The sequence below is a fragment of the Penicillium angulare genome (genome assembly GCF_028827245.1).
Source record: "Penicillium angulare strain IBT 27051 chromosome Unknown utg000012l_segment0_segment0, whole genome shotgun sequence".
Taxonomy (NCBI): Eukaryota; Fungi; Ascomycota; class Eurotiomycetes; order Eurotiales; family Aspergillaceae; genus Penicillium; species Penicillium angulare.
In genome coordinates, this window is record NW_026623171.1 from 1594600 (window position 1) to 1608231 (window position 13632).

The following is a 13632-nucleotide window of genomic DNA, read 5'->3' on the forward strand; positions in this document are numbered from 1 at the left end:
TGTTTGTAAAATCGAGGATGTATATTGTAGATATTATGTATTGCGCTGGTAGAAAGACAGGATCTACAACATTCAGATGGGGACCAATTCCTACTAGAATATATGTAGTATGACTATATATTCCTGGAAAACTAGATTTATATCCGTACAAGTAACGAGGGACTTACAGATTAGCGTGTAAGTTGAAAGCAATATACTTTCAGAAAAACTGTCTAAAAACCCTTTTATTTCTTAGTTTCACCAACAGGCTGTACCAAAATATCAATTTCAATGATAAATAAGTAGTAGTATGTTCTTATGAGAGAAGGTACTACTTGTATATTAAGAAATAAATTCTCTCTATAACCAAATCTTCATTATAAAGGGACCAACCAGTATATTCTGTTATCACTATAAGTTTCAAAGTCTACGATATGATTTAGGTATTTTAACATTGGGTGGTACTTAATGTATATGGATCCATGCCCACCTTAGTAAGGAAATAAGCTTAGCGGGACGGAAAGATAGTAGAAGGATATTCAGATGAGGGAAGGGAGAGAAAGATGAAGGACGGCTATAATTTACACAGAGCGCGAAAATGTACTCGCTGATGCAAAAGGCTGGCTATTCGGATGAAGAATATCCAGTGGGTGAACATCCGGCCGAATTACCCTGAAGAGGGCTGAATAGAGCTTAGATTTGACTGTTGTAATTTTTTGTCTCCTCTTTTTGCCTCCAGTGCAGCGTGATATTACGAAATGTGTTGCACAAGCAAGCCTCAGTATTATTGCACTAACCACTTCCGTGCTCAGGGGTACCCATTAGCTCAAACAATTATTCAAGCCTTCAAGTTGAAACCTGGTGGGTCGTCTCGGATCTTATTTTTTGAACACCCGGCGTTTGAATATCCGGATAAGGCCCCAGAGACAAGAATAAAATTTATCATACTCTACGTGAGTTTGACTCTATAGGTCACATAAAGACGCAGTACACAAATTAAATATCATCCAAAAAGATCTTTATTGATTTGAAACAGATTCTCTTACTCTGGTCTTGTGGGAAATAAAGAAGCCAAGACCCAGACATGTTGTTTCGGTCTCACTTTGAAGCTAACGGGCTATTGATATGAAACATACCAGAAATTAACTTCAATTTAAAGCTAATAAGCACTCTCGCAATTAGGAAGAGCCCTTCCATCCAAATTTTATTATAAAAAGGCCCATTCCAGCACATTAATTCTAAGATTTGTACATCACCATCGTTCCTCTCCAGAGTGCCTGGTAGGTCCACTTCAATATTATCTGTACGGTGTTTCATATTTCACAAGTTCTGGAGAGAACCTCAAAAATGCGATCGATCTATGCTGCCATACCTCTGATCGCCGCTGCTGGCGCGGCTGCATCCTATCCCTCGGATCGCTGGGTCTTTGGAGATAGCCTATTTTACCTCGGCCCTCCGTCTGGTAATGCAAGAATTACCAAAGCCACATATTCCATTGTTCCACCATCAGTTCCCTCGGGAGCGAAGGTTTCCAACGCAGATGATGAGGTGTGGGTCTCAGTTTGGGTTGGCGTATCCTCATCTGCAGGAAGCGACTATACGAATCTGTATCAGCCCTTGTTCAATTGGTCGCCTGACCAGGAATCACAGTACGTCACAGCAAGAAGCATATTTAAAAAAAGACATTTTCGGTAACCATGAATATGAAACAACAGAGGTTGCTCCGCTTCAGACGAAGAGTGGTGTGCGGCGGCTAGTACTTACACTCCAGGTAAGACAGACTTCTATGTTATTTACGTCAGAGCACACAATGATGGGTTGGAAACTAATATATTATTTCAAATCCAGATGGCCAAGTTGGCCAGTCTTATATACCAGTACCCTCGAATAGTACTGTGGATTTTGAAAGTAAGTCTCACCAATTTTGACTCAAGCAATCAACCTAACACATGAAAACCTAGTTGTTGTCGTGGATGAAAAAGTTGTCCAGACCGTCACAATTGGAGGCAAGGTAGCCTCTCAACAGAGCGACGGTAAGTACACATCATGTCTATCTGCTTGAAATCAACAGTTCCCTCTGATAAAATTTTCATAAGCGCTCGATGATCCGCTTCAATATCTTTACTCTAGCAACGAATGCTACACTGGATCTGGAAGCTGTGGCACTCTAGGCGGCTACAGTACGTCGTTCTTTATATTTTGCATACGTGAAAAATTCAAATACTAATCAGCTTTAGCCATCGCCAACTTGACGGTCACTCTAAGTGAGGCTGATACCAATTTTGCCAGTGTCATGGATCTGGACGATGTCACAGATGCCACGTTCTCCAGTTCCGATGGTGGTATTACCTGGCACACGGATCGAGTTACTGTGTCTTCTATTGATTTCGATTCGACTGAAGACTCTGAATTGAGTGGTTTCTCTGATTAAGCATTTTTTGTTTCGGGGCAAGGGGATTTGTGTTTCACGCTGGGCTGTTGGCTTGGCTTGTTTCGACATTCCTGTGTATACAAGTGTTGAAATGCACCATGTATCACGTTGCGTTTTCATTCTTCTTGTATACTATTGTATTCTATATGTCGATATAATACTACAAAAAATAAAATAAATAAATTCAAGGGCAAAATCTAAACGTAGAATACCGAAATATTATATGGTCAGTGCATTCGACCGGCTAGTAGAGCCCTCTACTCGTGCAGGCAACGTAAAACGAGATGCGAAAACATCTTCTCAACTCTCACGGTTATTCATTTTTCTGGTGCGGAAATGCAAGACTTCTTTCCTGTATATTCATGAAGTGATTGGAAGCCAAACGAAAATAAGTAAGTCCTTTTAGCAAATGTTTCTAGTTAGGCTCGGATCCACATAAAAAGTTCTTGCCCGCCGCATTTCGGTTTTCGTTTTCCGTTTTGAATTCCGAACCAAAAATTGAAATCCGTACCGATTCCGAACAATCTCAGTCCAGTGTATGAATGACAAAATCTTTCATGTATTCAGAGCCACAGTGGGCCTTTCAATGCCTATTATAGTGGGAAATCTATAAAACTCTTCGGATTTGGTTATTATGGACGAGAATTTTGAAAACCGAGATGCGTACCCCATATCCACCGCAGTCTTCAAATCTGCTAAATGCTCGATGTTTTTTCTTTCAATTAATTTCAATCAATTCACTTTCTCCATTTTGATTTCAAAAGTCCGACAATTTTGTAAAACTCTGGAATCATGGATGAAAAGTACGACCGGTCTACTGTTGGACCACAAGACGTTGACACAGACGACAATGCCAGCTCATCACCTAAACAAAAACTTGAAGAAGATGACAAGGATTTCGACAGCTGGAAAGGCTGGGTGGTAGTGATGGCTTCTTCATGCATTTTGTTCATTTACTTAGGAATTGTCTACTCATGGGGCGTGTTGGAAACGGAACTTGTGAATACGACGTCCTTCTCATTGACGACGATGACTTTTGTCGGGTCCTTGGCTACCTCATTTATGGTTTCAATTGGCTTTTTAGTGGGTATGTTGATTCGAAAAATTGGATATCGGCGCACTGCGTGTATAGGTGCCTTTTTTATGGGACTTGGAGAGTTCCTCGCTAGCTGGGTGACGGACAACCTAGTGGGGTTGTTTATCTGTCACAGCGTGGTATTTGGCGTTGGAGGAGGCTTGACTATTTTGGTATGTACCCTTTGAAAATACTCATCATGAAAGATTAACATGCGTGCATATAAAAGCTCCTGGAAAAGGTCTCCGCTAATTAAATTACATTCAGCCTTGTTCGACTGTGCCTCTTCGGTGGTTCCGCAAACATCGCGGTCTTGCAACTGGAGTGGTATTTGGAGGAGGAAGTCTCGGGGCTGCGATTATGAGTGTTGCTACCAATTTACTTGTTGCTGAAGTCGGTGCTGCATGGACCTTTCGTATCTTCGGGATACTTCTGTGGGCTATTTGTTTGCCAGCAGGGTTTGTCATTCGACAACCAAATCATGCCAAGGCGACCGTTCCAGAACTCCAGTGGTATGTTCTCACTTCAAAGATGAAAGTGTTTAAATATAGAGAATCGAAAGCTAAGCGCAGTAATAATTTCACAGGTTCCGGTTCAAAGAACGCAAGTTCCTTGTTTTGTTCATCGGCAGTGGAATTGGCTGTTTCCCCTTGTTTGTTCCATCATATTTCATCCCGATCTTTGCTCGCGTGGTGGCTTCGCAGCGAGTGGCTATCATCATCCTGGCATTTTGGAACATAGCCTCAACAGTTGGGCGTGTGGGAGGCGGCTTTTTAGCCGACACGGCCTTGGGGCCACTAAACAGTCTCGTTCTTTCTCTATTTCTGGCTGGCGTCAGCTCCTTGGTGATCTGGCCGTTTTCCAGCTCCATCGCAGTGTTGTCGGTATTCATTGTGATAAATGGTATTGGATGCGGTGCATTCTTCAGCCTTATTCCTACAACAGTTGGGTCGATGTTCGGTGCTCAAAATGCCTTGGGTATTCTACCTCTTCTGTGGCTCGGATGGTTCTTTGGTTACTTCTTTGTAAGAGACGTCCCCCTTTCATGTCTTGTTGAATGTTGAATATTAACGTGGTATTTAGGGTTCTCCCATTGCAGCCGGTCTCTATTCGCTGGCTGACAAAAATTCTGGAATTTCTGCTTATCGACCAGCGGCTTATTATACGGGCGCAATGTCAATCGTGGGCATGCTAATCATTATAGCTGTCCGGTGCATGTACTCCCGGAAGTTCATGGCCCGCGTTTGAGACTCCAGAGTTGCTTGCTGGCCTCGTTGTAGCGTCAGCAGTTTCTGTCACAGCTTCAGCTCCTTGGTCTAAAATGAGACCAAAGTCACCCAAAGCAGGCCACCACTGTGCCCATGCGCCTTGTTCGCAACCACTTTGGGTCAAATCCGTCAGGATGTCTGTTAGTGGGATATCTAAGTGCAGCAATTCGCTGTCAATATTTAATGGCTCCGTTGATCTACCTCCCTCGGCACTCCCCTCGGCCCCTTCGATTTCCTGGATATGCTGGTCAGATCGGTCTACCACGCGGAATTCGTGGATTGACTGATGCAGAATATCGAAATCGTCTCGGGTTTTGCCAAGATAGCGACCACGGTCGTCTGCGGCTCTTTGGTACAAAAGAGAGGCATATTTGAGGGTTTTGATCTGCTAGGTATCAGCCAAAACTCAAAAAAAGAATCGGGTTCAAAGACACGATTCATGATCATTGTATATAACTTTAGGGTTGAACATACCCAACCATCGCCAATCTTCCAGACTCCGCGAAATCCTTCTAGATAGTCTAGACACATTTTCATCAATTCATCCGCTCGGCGGCTACGACCAATGTTCATCTGAGGAAATCGAAAGACGTAGAGATTCATGTAAGCTGCCGAAAAGGCACAAAATCCCACAAAGGGCGTCGCGATACCAATGCCGCATTCTCCTGCCTCATGAAGGAGGTCAGCAACGCGCTCTGCTGCTTCGAACATCTCCCGTGCACTTTCTTCCCACCAACCTAGGGGCGCTTCTGCCTCCAGTGTTGGGTGGTCCACTGGCCCTCTTGGGCCAGATACCGCCGTGGGTAAAAATGGGAAGTATTCACGATGCAGCATTAGAGTGGAGACGTAATATAGAAGATTGATGTAGGTGAATGATTCCCCATATCCAAGGCTCATATGAATAGCCACTGAGTTGCTTGGATAATGAAGTCGGCGGTGCTGTCCTGCTCGCCATGCCTCGAGTTGACTCCGTGTGCGGTACCAAGGCGATCCGCTGACCCATGGGCAGTTCTCTGCTGCACACATGCCAGGGGCTCGGCGGCCGTCGTTGAAGATGAATGTCATGATTTGTGCCCAAATATCAAATCCTGAAACCAGCATCTCGAAACCGTGGGTGATAACATCTAAGGGCCGGTCTAGCTGATGTTCAAAATGAGAGGTGTTCTGTTCGAAGCCGTTGTCAATTGAATTCGGATCCGTACCGAAGGCAAACTCGACTGTGCTGAGCGGCCGCATGACCTTGAGCTTGACCATCTCAGGCATAGTTAGCATGGGCGGGTTGTATGTACCAGAGCTGATCATTCGGTCCATGATGAAACACGCCCAGAAAGCGCGGTTTTCGATAGCCAGACAAACAGCATCTTTGGATCCATCGGCTGTTGGATCTAGTGGGTATGGGGCCACCCGCTGGCTGTGGATGGCTTGCATCACGCGCGTTGCTATCCCTGTTTCATTCATTTAGTTTCTACTCGACCTTAATCCGGAGGGTTTCCATGTTTTGAATCTCAATCTTTCATAACATACCACAATATACCCATGCCTGGTGAAATCCACAAGAGCCCCATTCATACAGGGTCATAATGAGCAGTGCTTGCACGGTGTGGATCCGAGGGGGCCGTAATATTTCATCAGATAGCCTAGCTTTGGCATAATTCGCATAAGCCTCACTCGATAGCAAACGGGTTGCCCACGCCTGGTTTGATAGGATTGGTTGGATTTTCACAACCGCCAGTATAGCCGCCAAAAGCGTTCTTGTAGACTGAGGGTTGGACTGAAGGTCTTTTTGAAAAGCTGGGATGTGGAGAATTCCTAACTCGGGAAATTTATTTGTGAAAACATTCAGTCCCTTGAGGATTGTTCCTGCGTTTAAACCCGCGAGATGCTGATCAATCATGACGATTGAGGGTAGCTGTTCAGTCTGGCCACCCACAAAAGTCGAAGCGGGACGGGACTGGCGTCCGGGTCTTGCTATATTGTGACCATCCGCTGTTGGCGGAACATTCAATGTCGTTGATCTCTCTCTTTGAGCGGGTCGCTGAGGGGGCTTCGTGAGGATACAGCCAGCAATGCCAGATTTTCGACACTTTTGGCATGGCGCCATCCCCGAATGCACACATTTTATCTTGGCTTTGCTATGGCTCGATCAGTTAAAACCCCGGTCGCCAGATGGCTAGGGAAGACTTACCGACATGATGCGCACGAGACGCTGGACCGCATTGTTTTCGCGACTCTTGTTGGCTAGTAACTTTTTATGATAGAAGTCGGCATGATACGAAGCCAAATGTAGTGTAGTGAATCTTCGGGTTTGACGGCATTGATGATGGAAAGAGACGGAATTGGGTTTCTTGGCATTCCCGTCTAGTACATCACCCAGCACGATCTAAGCTTCGAAGCTATGCACTACGCGCTCTTACTCGTTATTGGTAATGACCCTCGACTTCCTCTTGTTGCTCAAAGAACAAACATATGAAAATATTCAATTAAGTTGACACTATAGACACGCCAGCTTTACAGCCTGGACGGAACTATTATTGGTGCCAGCATTCCAAGGCATGCGTCTCACCATGTACCGGTTTCTGCCTCAGGTATAAATGTATCTTTCGCCAGCCCAAACTACTTACTTCGTTTACCAATATAAACTCGTGCGTTTTTATAGATTTATTTTTTAAGACGATTTCTAGATACGAAGCCTTGGAAATTCTCCGATTCCAAGTATAATTTCTACCAACTGGGCAGTGGTGAAAACTGCAACTCGGAGCTGTCCACGGGTAACTTTGGAAGTAGTTTCTGCCCTGGCATATACTTATCGATGATATAGCCTATAATGGCTTAGCCGTACTTTCGCTTCGTATCGAGTCAGTACCTGAGTAAATCGGGCACCTATTGGGCACCATCCTTCTTTATCATAACTCCCTGGATATCTAGATATTTGTAGGTGATGCCCAGTGTTTCTCCATTCAAGTTCCGTCTTCATCATCTCACCCTGGCAGTCAAACTACAGCCCGCCGTGGTACATAATTCACCGCAGCTTCAAGTTTTCTTTAAGCGGAATTCACACCTTTAGTCCAAATTCATCTGAAAAAGTCAACGGTCCTCCGTTCTCCCATTATCCGTCAAAAACAATCCGACTAACCTAGTGATAGTTCCATTCGATACACCCACCACCATTTGAATCCTTAAATCATGGCTTGGTTCAACTTCCTCGCGGGGCCTTTCCTCTTTAAGCACGACTGGAAACCCATATGTCATGGCGTATACGAAAACGGCAACCGATGCTCTTGCACGGAGTGGGTGCAAAGATCGTACGACAAGGAAGGCTATGCTTGTTGTTCATGCGGTCATAGAGAAATCAAACACGCATAAAGCTTCCAAGCGTAATGGTTGAAATCAACGGTTAAATTTCTATTATATTGAATAGAGAAATCAATAGCCCGTGGTTTGATAATTAGCAGAAGAGATTAGTTTCCTTTGGTTATATTTGTATTTATTCAGAAACACTGCGATTGACAGTTCTGATTTACATGCAGCAGGCCATGCATGCTGGCTGGGAAAGGGGTAGTTACTACCTAGCGCTATGCAGACACTGGCCACGTACTGCTCATCTTATTTAACTTGAAGCTTAATTGGGTATTACTTCACCCACCTAGGTATTGTATTACAGAATAAAACAAGAAGCAGGTCTCTCTATAAAGATGTTCGTGTATTAAGGTCGTCAAAGCGGATATTCGCTATCACTATGTACAATATCGGGGATAGGCCTTACCAGACTGACAAATCAGTTCGTATCTTATAATTCTCGAAGCCTGTAGAAACAGAAACATCCAGTATCAGCAGGCGTAAAAAGGCTTTCTTCCATGGACGGCGACCCTGCTCATAGTTAGTACAAAAGCTCAGGCCATCGAAGAGATACTTTGAACATACGTTTGAACATAGGCATGTAGCCTTTTATCCCGTAGCTCGTGTTTCACTTTAGCATTGTGAATCTGCGCCACTTCCGAGCTCCAGCCCAGCACCTGTGTGAATAACCGCAGCGCGTATGAATCGATGGCTTGCTGCAATTGCACTGCTTGGTACCTTCCCAATGCCTTTAGGTGGGGATCGCGTGGCCAAGGCGAAAAGGGCAGCACATAGACGGATACTTGGACATCCACAAATCCTGCTGCAATCATCCAGTCTTTCAGTTTATAATAGATATTTAGATCCCGGCCAATTTTTTCACCGGCATAATTAATAGCTTGTTGCCATTCCATGAGCGCGGAATCTTCTTTGAGAGAGCCATCGTCACTCCAGGCCCACACGGCACTCTCATGCGATTCAAAATAGCCGCCGGGTTTCACGTGGTCGAAAATTCGGCTGATGAACCCGGGCCATGAGGCCACGCATCTGCTCTGTATGTTAGTGTAATTCGTGTTAAGATTGGGGGTCCATCAACTTGAGGGCATAGGGGTATAGAAACATACCCTGCCAGACATCGTGCATGGATAAAGTCAAAGTGATTCGGTTCAAAAGGCCATTCGAGTTCGAAATCATCCACGATGAATTCAATGTTTGGAGCCACCCAATTGGGCTGGATGGGACTGACGTCATTGCCAATGACGTGTGCATTGGGGAATTTCCTATCGCCAAAATTAGTATTGCTGGCATAGAAGATGAAGAGAATAGAGGTTGAGCACATACTCGGCCATATCCATAGCCCAGATACCTGTTCCGGTTCCCAGGTCAAGAATATTTTGGGGGTTTGACCCGATAGGGGCATTATAAAGCTCTCCTCCGAGTAGCATCAGCCATCTGCACCACACTTGTCAGCTACATGCAATCATAGGGAATGTAGTTGCTTCACGGACATATGATGTGTCTTGAAGGGGGAAAAGTTAGTGAACTAGAAGTAATTCGTGGGTGGGGGCGATCTCTTACAATATCCATTCGATCTTGCTCCTCCTCGTCATTTGGCATCCTAGCTTGGTCAGTCTTCGCAGGCAAAATCCTCTAGAGGAATGAGTGGACGTACATAGCAACTCCCTAGTCATAGTTAGTCGATCGTTTAAAGTAAATCGTAGGGCAATGCTTTGTACAGGGCCATTTAGCACTTACTGAGCGGGTACTGCAATACCGCCGACCATTTTCATATTCATATTCGAGCACGCTCGACGACAGGGAGGTGAGATCAGACGCCTCGTCGTCAAACTCACTGTTGGTGTCCTACAATATGGCGTGGGAATTAACATTTCGACTGATTATACATAAGCTTAGACTCGGACAATCAAAGTTTACATACATCGGTAAAACTATCGATCGCAATTGGACCGGGCGCGTTGACCGGGGTTTCAGCATTAACCTGGGGGACGGAGTGGGACGAGTCGCTAGGCGCCAAGTGCGCTTCTTGGGGATTGGAAACCATTGGTGAACGCTACGAGAAGGATCGAGAAGAACGGGAAGAGGAAAAAATTGTGGAGGATTTTACGGGAAATAAATAATTATCCTTCCCATTGGGATAATGGACTCGCTAATGAACCAGCTCGTGTACACGGAGTCGGAGGGGGGGATTTTGGGTTTGTTCCGAAGGGTCGGGTTCGATTGAGATGTCGATTATTTGATCTATCATGTCTAATGTCATTTCTACCTACATTCTCTGGGGGATTGTGCCCTTGGGCTGGCCCGTGGTTGCCAATGAAAACCTCTGGAATTGGTCGGAAATCAACTCCACGCTTCCTGGCTGTTCTGTTGAGTCTTTCCTGTGTCCCGGTAGACTGACTGGTTCAGTCCGAATGCAGACATCAGAATTCGGTGCCACGCAGGCCTATTGAGACCAAATTATGGATACTTGCAGAAGCAAAAAAAGAAAGTTAGCAAGAAGAAAGAAAGGGGTAGAAGGCCTCCTATTTAGAAGACTATGTTACATATAGAGGAGAGAAGAAGATATCATGAAGAGATACTAAAAAATACTGTGCATAAGCGCTGGCAGGCTAGCGCTGGACTAGTGGTACCAAGTGGCTTATATTAGTGCTTAGTACCTATTGATGCACAGCATGTACATAGTGGTGTGTGAGCAAGTGAGGGGCACGTGAGGGGCATCGGGAAACCTCCTTCTCTTCTGCTGAGTCATCCGAGTTCCGTACAAAATCGACTTTTCCTCCCCGGGTTCCACGGAATCGGAGAAAATATAATTCCGGGGTTCTATCTATACAAGAGATCGTGAAATGCTTCCAGGAATTATACTGCGTCAATTATTTATTATGGGCATTCACTGATAAATTACAATAGACTTTGCTTTCATATTTTCTAATTGAACCAACGCCTTGCCAACTCCCCCCATTCTTCCGTTCAATCAATGATTCTTATTTGTCTTGCGCTCAGTTCATGTTTGTTTACTTGGTCTTTTCGAATTACTTTTTTTCCCTTTCGAGCATCGAACAAGAGCGTTAAGGGAAAATTAATTTGGCCCTCTACATTATATCGGCAACTAACATTGAAATTGGATTTGGGAGTCATTTTCGAAATTATACTAGTCCGCAAGTTAGGCGCAATCAGTCCAGGTGCCCCGGCGGATTTACGCACAGCGTCTTTGGATGACGTCAAAAGCTATGTCGTGTCAGCAGCCAAATTTACTTTTCATCCAACTAGCACATGTGCTATGATGCCTCGTGAGAAAGGTGGTGTGGTAGACGATCGGCTCCAAGTCTGGGGTACGAAGGGGCTACCAGTGGTCGACGCGAGTGTGATTCCCGTTATCCCCACCGGAAATACCCAGAGTGCCGTGTATGTAGTTGCAGAGCGCGCTGCAGACTTGATCAAAGAGGATCTTCTCAAGACATAATTTTGTATGTTATATCTGGCTTATGTCTCCGAGTCCTCGAATACATGAGCCGGTCATCAAACTTGAGTACATTTAGATGCAATATATGAGCACGTGGGCAGGTTCCCCAAGGGAGACAAAGAATACTGTAAATTTCTATGTATGTAAATCCCAGCTTTTAAGAATCCTAAACCCTATTTAGTTACCAAATAGCGTGTAGCTTGATAAGTTTGTATAGCTCGATGCACGGAGTCACTTTTTGTAGCTTATCGACTCTGTCAACAAACTCAAAAATACTCCGCAAAAGCTATCTCAAGCAAGGAGTCAGCCAGGCCCACAATTCTATTACATAGCTCGGTTTTGCGCCTATGAGCTCATAATACCAAATCATTGGTACGTTGAGAGCCTCGAAACAATCGTGCATTCCTCATAATTTTCCCTACATTCCACACTTTGGATCTCCCGCCTTTAACCGTTATACTACCTAGCATAGCTTCGACTGAGATTCAACCCTTGGGTGAGTCTATGCCCCATTAAAAGCACGTCAAGCCTAGCGAGTCTTCAGAGCTTTATTCAAGGTGAAAACTTGATTAGAAAACACTCGAGCATATTTTTACTCTTGGGGAGATCATTCGGTTGCATCTAGGTTTCTAATAGTGTTGTACTGTATCGAAACTGACAAATCCCCTGTCCAACTACATGATAGATTTGATCGGGATATCCAAAACATCGGTCAAACTTTGTTCGTAGATAGTACCAGCTGGCAGGACCCATCCGTTTTCTCCGAGTAAATCACCCGTAGTCAAGTGTTGTCCAGGAAGCCAATCAGACCAGGAAAAGATACACTGTCCATCACTTGATGCCCAGTTGGATATTTCATCCCTGTTTCCTTTTTGTGACCCGCCAGGGGCATTACGCAATGTCCCAAGGTCACATCCGACAGAGTGGCTTAGTATTTATTGTTAGTAAAGTAGGTTTTTAATATTTGAGACAAACAATTGTCTTCATCATTCTTCACTTATATACCCTTTGTACAGCTCAGCTTCATGCATACTGAAAGCTCATCGCCAACAAGTTCGAGCCTCTCCCAGAAGGAAACGTCACCTGGGTCGGCACTATGCAATGCCTCAAATAAAAAAGATCTCGAAGACGAAGATGAGAAGAATCTTTGCAATCAAAATTCGTTGCCTCCTATCGATGGCGGCTTTCAAGCATGGATGTTTTTGGCTGCATCCACGATGGTAGAAGCTCTTGTGTGGGGCTTCGCATTTTCTTTTGGTGTATTTGAAAGTTATTATCGGGACAACGACCAGATCAAAGGCTCCAGTATGGTGGCTGTTATTGGGACATGTGCTACTGTAAGGACCAATAGCCCATCTTTGTGATTCTAGCTCTTCTAACATGCAATAGGGTGTTGCGTATTTGAGTTGTCCAGTGGTCATCTTAACTATGATTCTTCTACCTCGATATGCCAGATGGTTCTCAACCGTAGGCCTGGCTCTAATGTGTCTATCTCTGGCCCTAGCATCTTTCGCCAAGAGCGTCACACATCTTGTGCTGTCCCAAGGAATCGGATTTGGCATTGGTGGCTGTATAGCATATAGCCCATCAATCATGTTCATGTCAGAATGGTTTGATAAACGCAGGGGACTTGCCTTCGGAATTGTCTGGGCTGGATCTGGTATCTCTGGAATCTTGTTCCCGTTGATTTTGGGAAAACTCCTAAATCATCTCGGATATCAAATGACTCTGAGGATTTGTTCGGTCTGTCTATTTGTACTTGCAGCTCCATTCTTGTACTTTCACAGACCAAGACTACCGGTTTCCAAGGATATAGCCCATCACCGGCTCAACGCCAAATTCTTGCTGAATCGGGTGTTTATTGTCTATCAATGTTCCAATGTGCTCGAAGCACTAGGTTTCTTCATCCCTTCTATATACCTTCCAATTTTCGCCCGGAGAATAGGTGCATCTCAATTACTCGCATCACTCACGGTGACGGCTCTCAATCTGGCTTCTGTTTTTGGCAGCATAACCATGGGCCACTTATCAGATCGCTGTCATGTTGTTATATGTATAGCAATTT

General features: G+C 44.7%; 7 protein-coding genes across 7 annotated transcripts; 5 read left to right on the plus strand and 2 right to left on the minus strand.

Annotated features, from left to right (window-relative positions):
- Positions 1–1326: 1326 nt before the first annotated feature.
- N7478_013255 (uncharacterized protein) lies at positions 1327–2410 on the plus strand (the record flags this gene model as incomplete). The annotated part of the gene is made up of 6 exons (XM_056929465.1): positions 1327–1628; positions 1695–1750; positions 1828–1887; positions 1941–2012; positions 2076–2159; positions 2217–2410. 6 exons carry the CDS (start codon positions 1327–1329, stop codon positions 2408–2410), a joined length of 768 nt encoding a protein of 255 aa, XP_056772827.1.
- A 792-nt stretch (positions 2411–3202) lies between these two features.
- N7478_013256 (uncharacterized protein) lies at positions 3203–4733 on the plus strand (the record flags this gene model as incomplete). Its single annotated transcript, XM_056929466.1, has 5 exons — positions 3203–3497; positions 3543–3658; positions 3753–3997; positions 4072–4510; positions 4569–4733. 5 exons carry the CDS (start codon positions 3203–3205, stop codon positions 4731–4733), a joined length of 1260 nt encoding a protein of 419 aa, XP_056772828.1.
- On the minus strand, positions 4677–6970 carry N7478_013257 (uncharacterized protein; the record flags this gene model as incomplete). The annotated part of the gene is made up of 4 exons (XM_056929467.1): positions 4677–5138; positions 5228–6198; positions 6278–6885; positions 6939–6970. The coding sequence occupies 4 exons, from the start codon at positions 6968–6970 to the stop codon at positions 4677–4679; spliced, it is 2073 nt and encodes a 690-aa protein (XP_056772829.1).
- Positions 6971–8580: 1610 nt separating this feature from the next.
- On the minus strand, positions 8581–10151 carry N7478_013258 (class I SAM-dependent methyltransferase; the record flags this gene model as incomplete). Its single annotated transcript, XM_056929468.1, has 9 exons — positions 8581–8620; positions 8675–9136; positions 9214–9369; positions 9431–9541; positions 9598–9608; positions 9668–9707; positions 9762–9772; positions 9845–9952; positions 10029–10151. The coding sequence occupies 9 exons, from the start codon at positions 10149–10151 to the stop codon at positions 8581–8583; spliced, it is 1062 nt and encodes a 353-aa protein (XP_056772830.1).
- A 202-nt stretch (positions 10152–10353) lies between these two features.
- On the plus strand, positions 10354–10557 carry N7478_013259 (uncharacterized protein; the record flags this gene model as incomplete). Its single annotated transcript, XM_056929469.1, has 1 exon — positions 10354–10557. One exon carries the CDS (start codon positions 10354–10356, stop codon positions 10555–10557), a length of 204 nt encoding a protein of 67 aa, XP_056772831.1.
- An 830-nt stretch (positions 10558–11387) lies between these two features.
- On the plus strand, positions 11388–11567 carry N7478_013260 (glucose-methanol-choline oxidoreductase-like protein; the record flags this gene model as incomplete). Its single annotated transcript, XM_056929470.1, has 1 exon — positions 11388–11567. One exon carries the CDS (start codon positions 11388–11390, stop codon positions 11565–11567), a length of 180 nt encoding a protein of 59 aa, XP_056772832.1.
- Positions 11568–12465: 898 nt separating this feature from the next.
- On the plus strand, positions 12466–12931 carry N7478_013261 (uncharacterized protein; the record flags this gene model as incomplete). The annotated part of the gene is made up of 2 exons (XM_056929471.1): positions 12466–12516; positions 12584–12931. The coding sequence occupies 2 exons, from the start codon at positions 12466–12468 to the stop codon at positions 12929–12931; spliced, it is 399 nt and encodes a 132-aa protein (XP_056772833.1).
- Between the last annotated feature and the right edge of the window lie 701 nt (positions 12932–13632).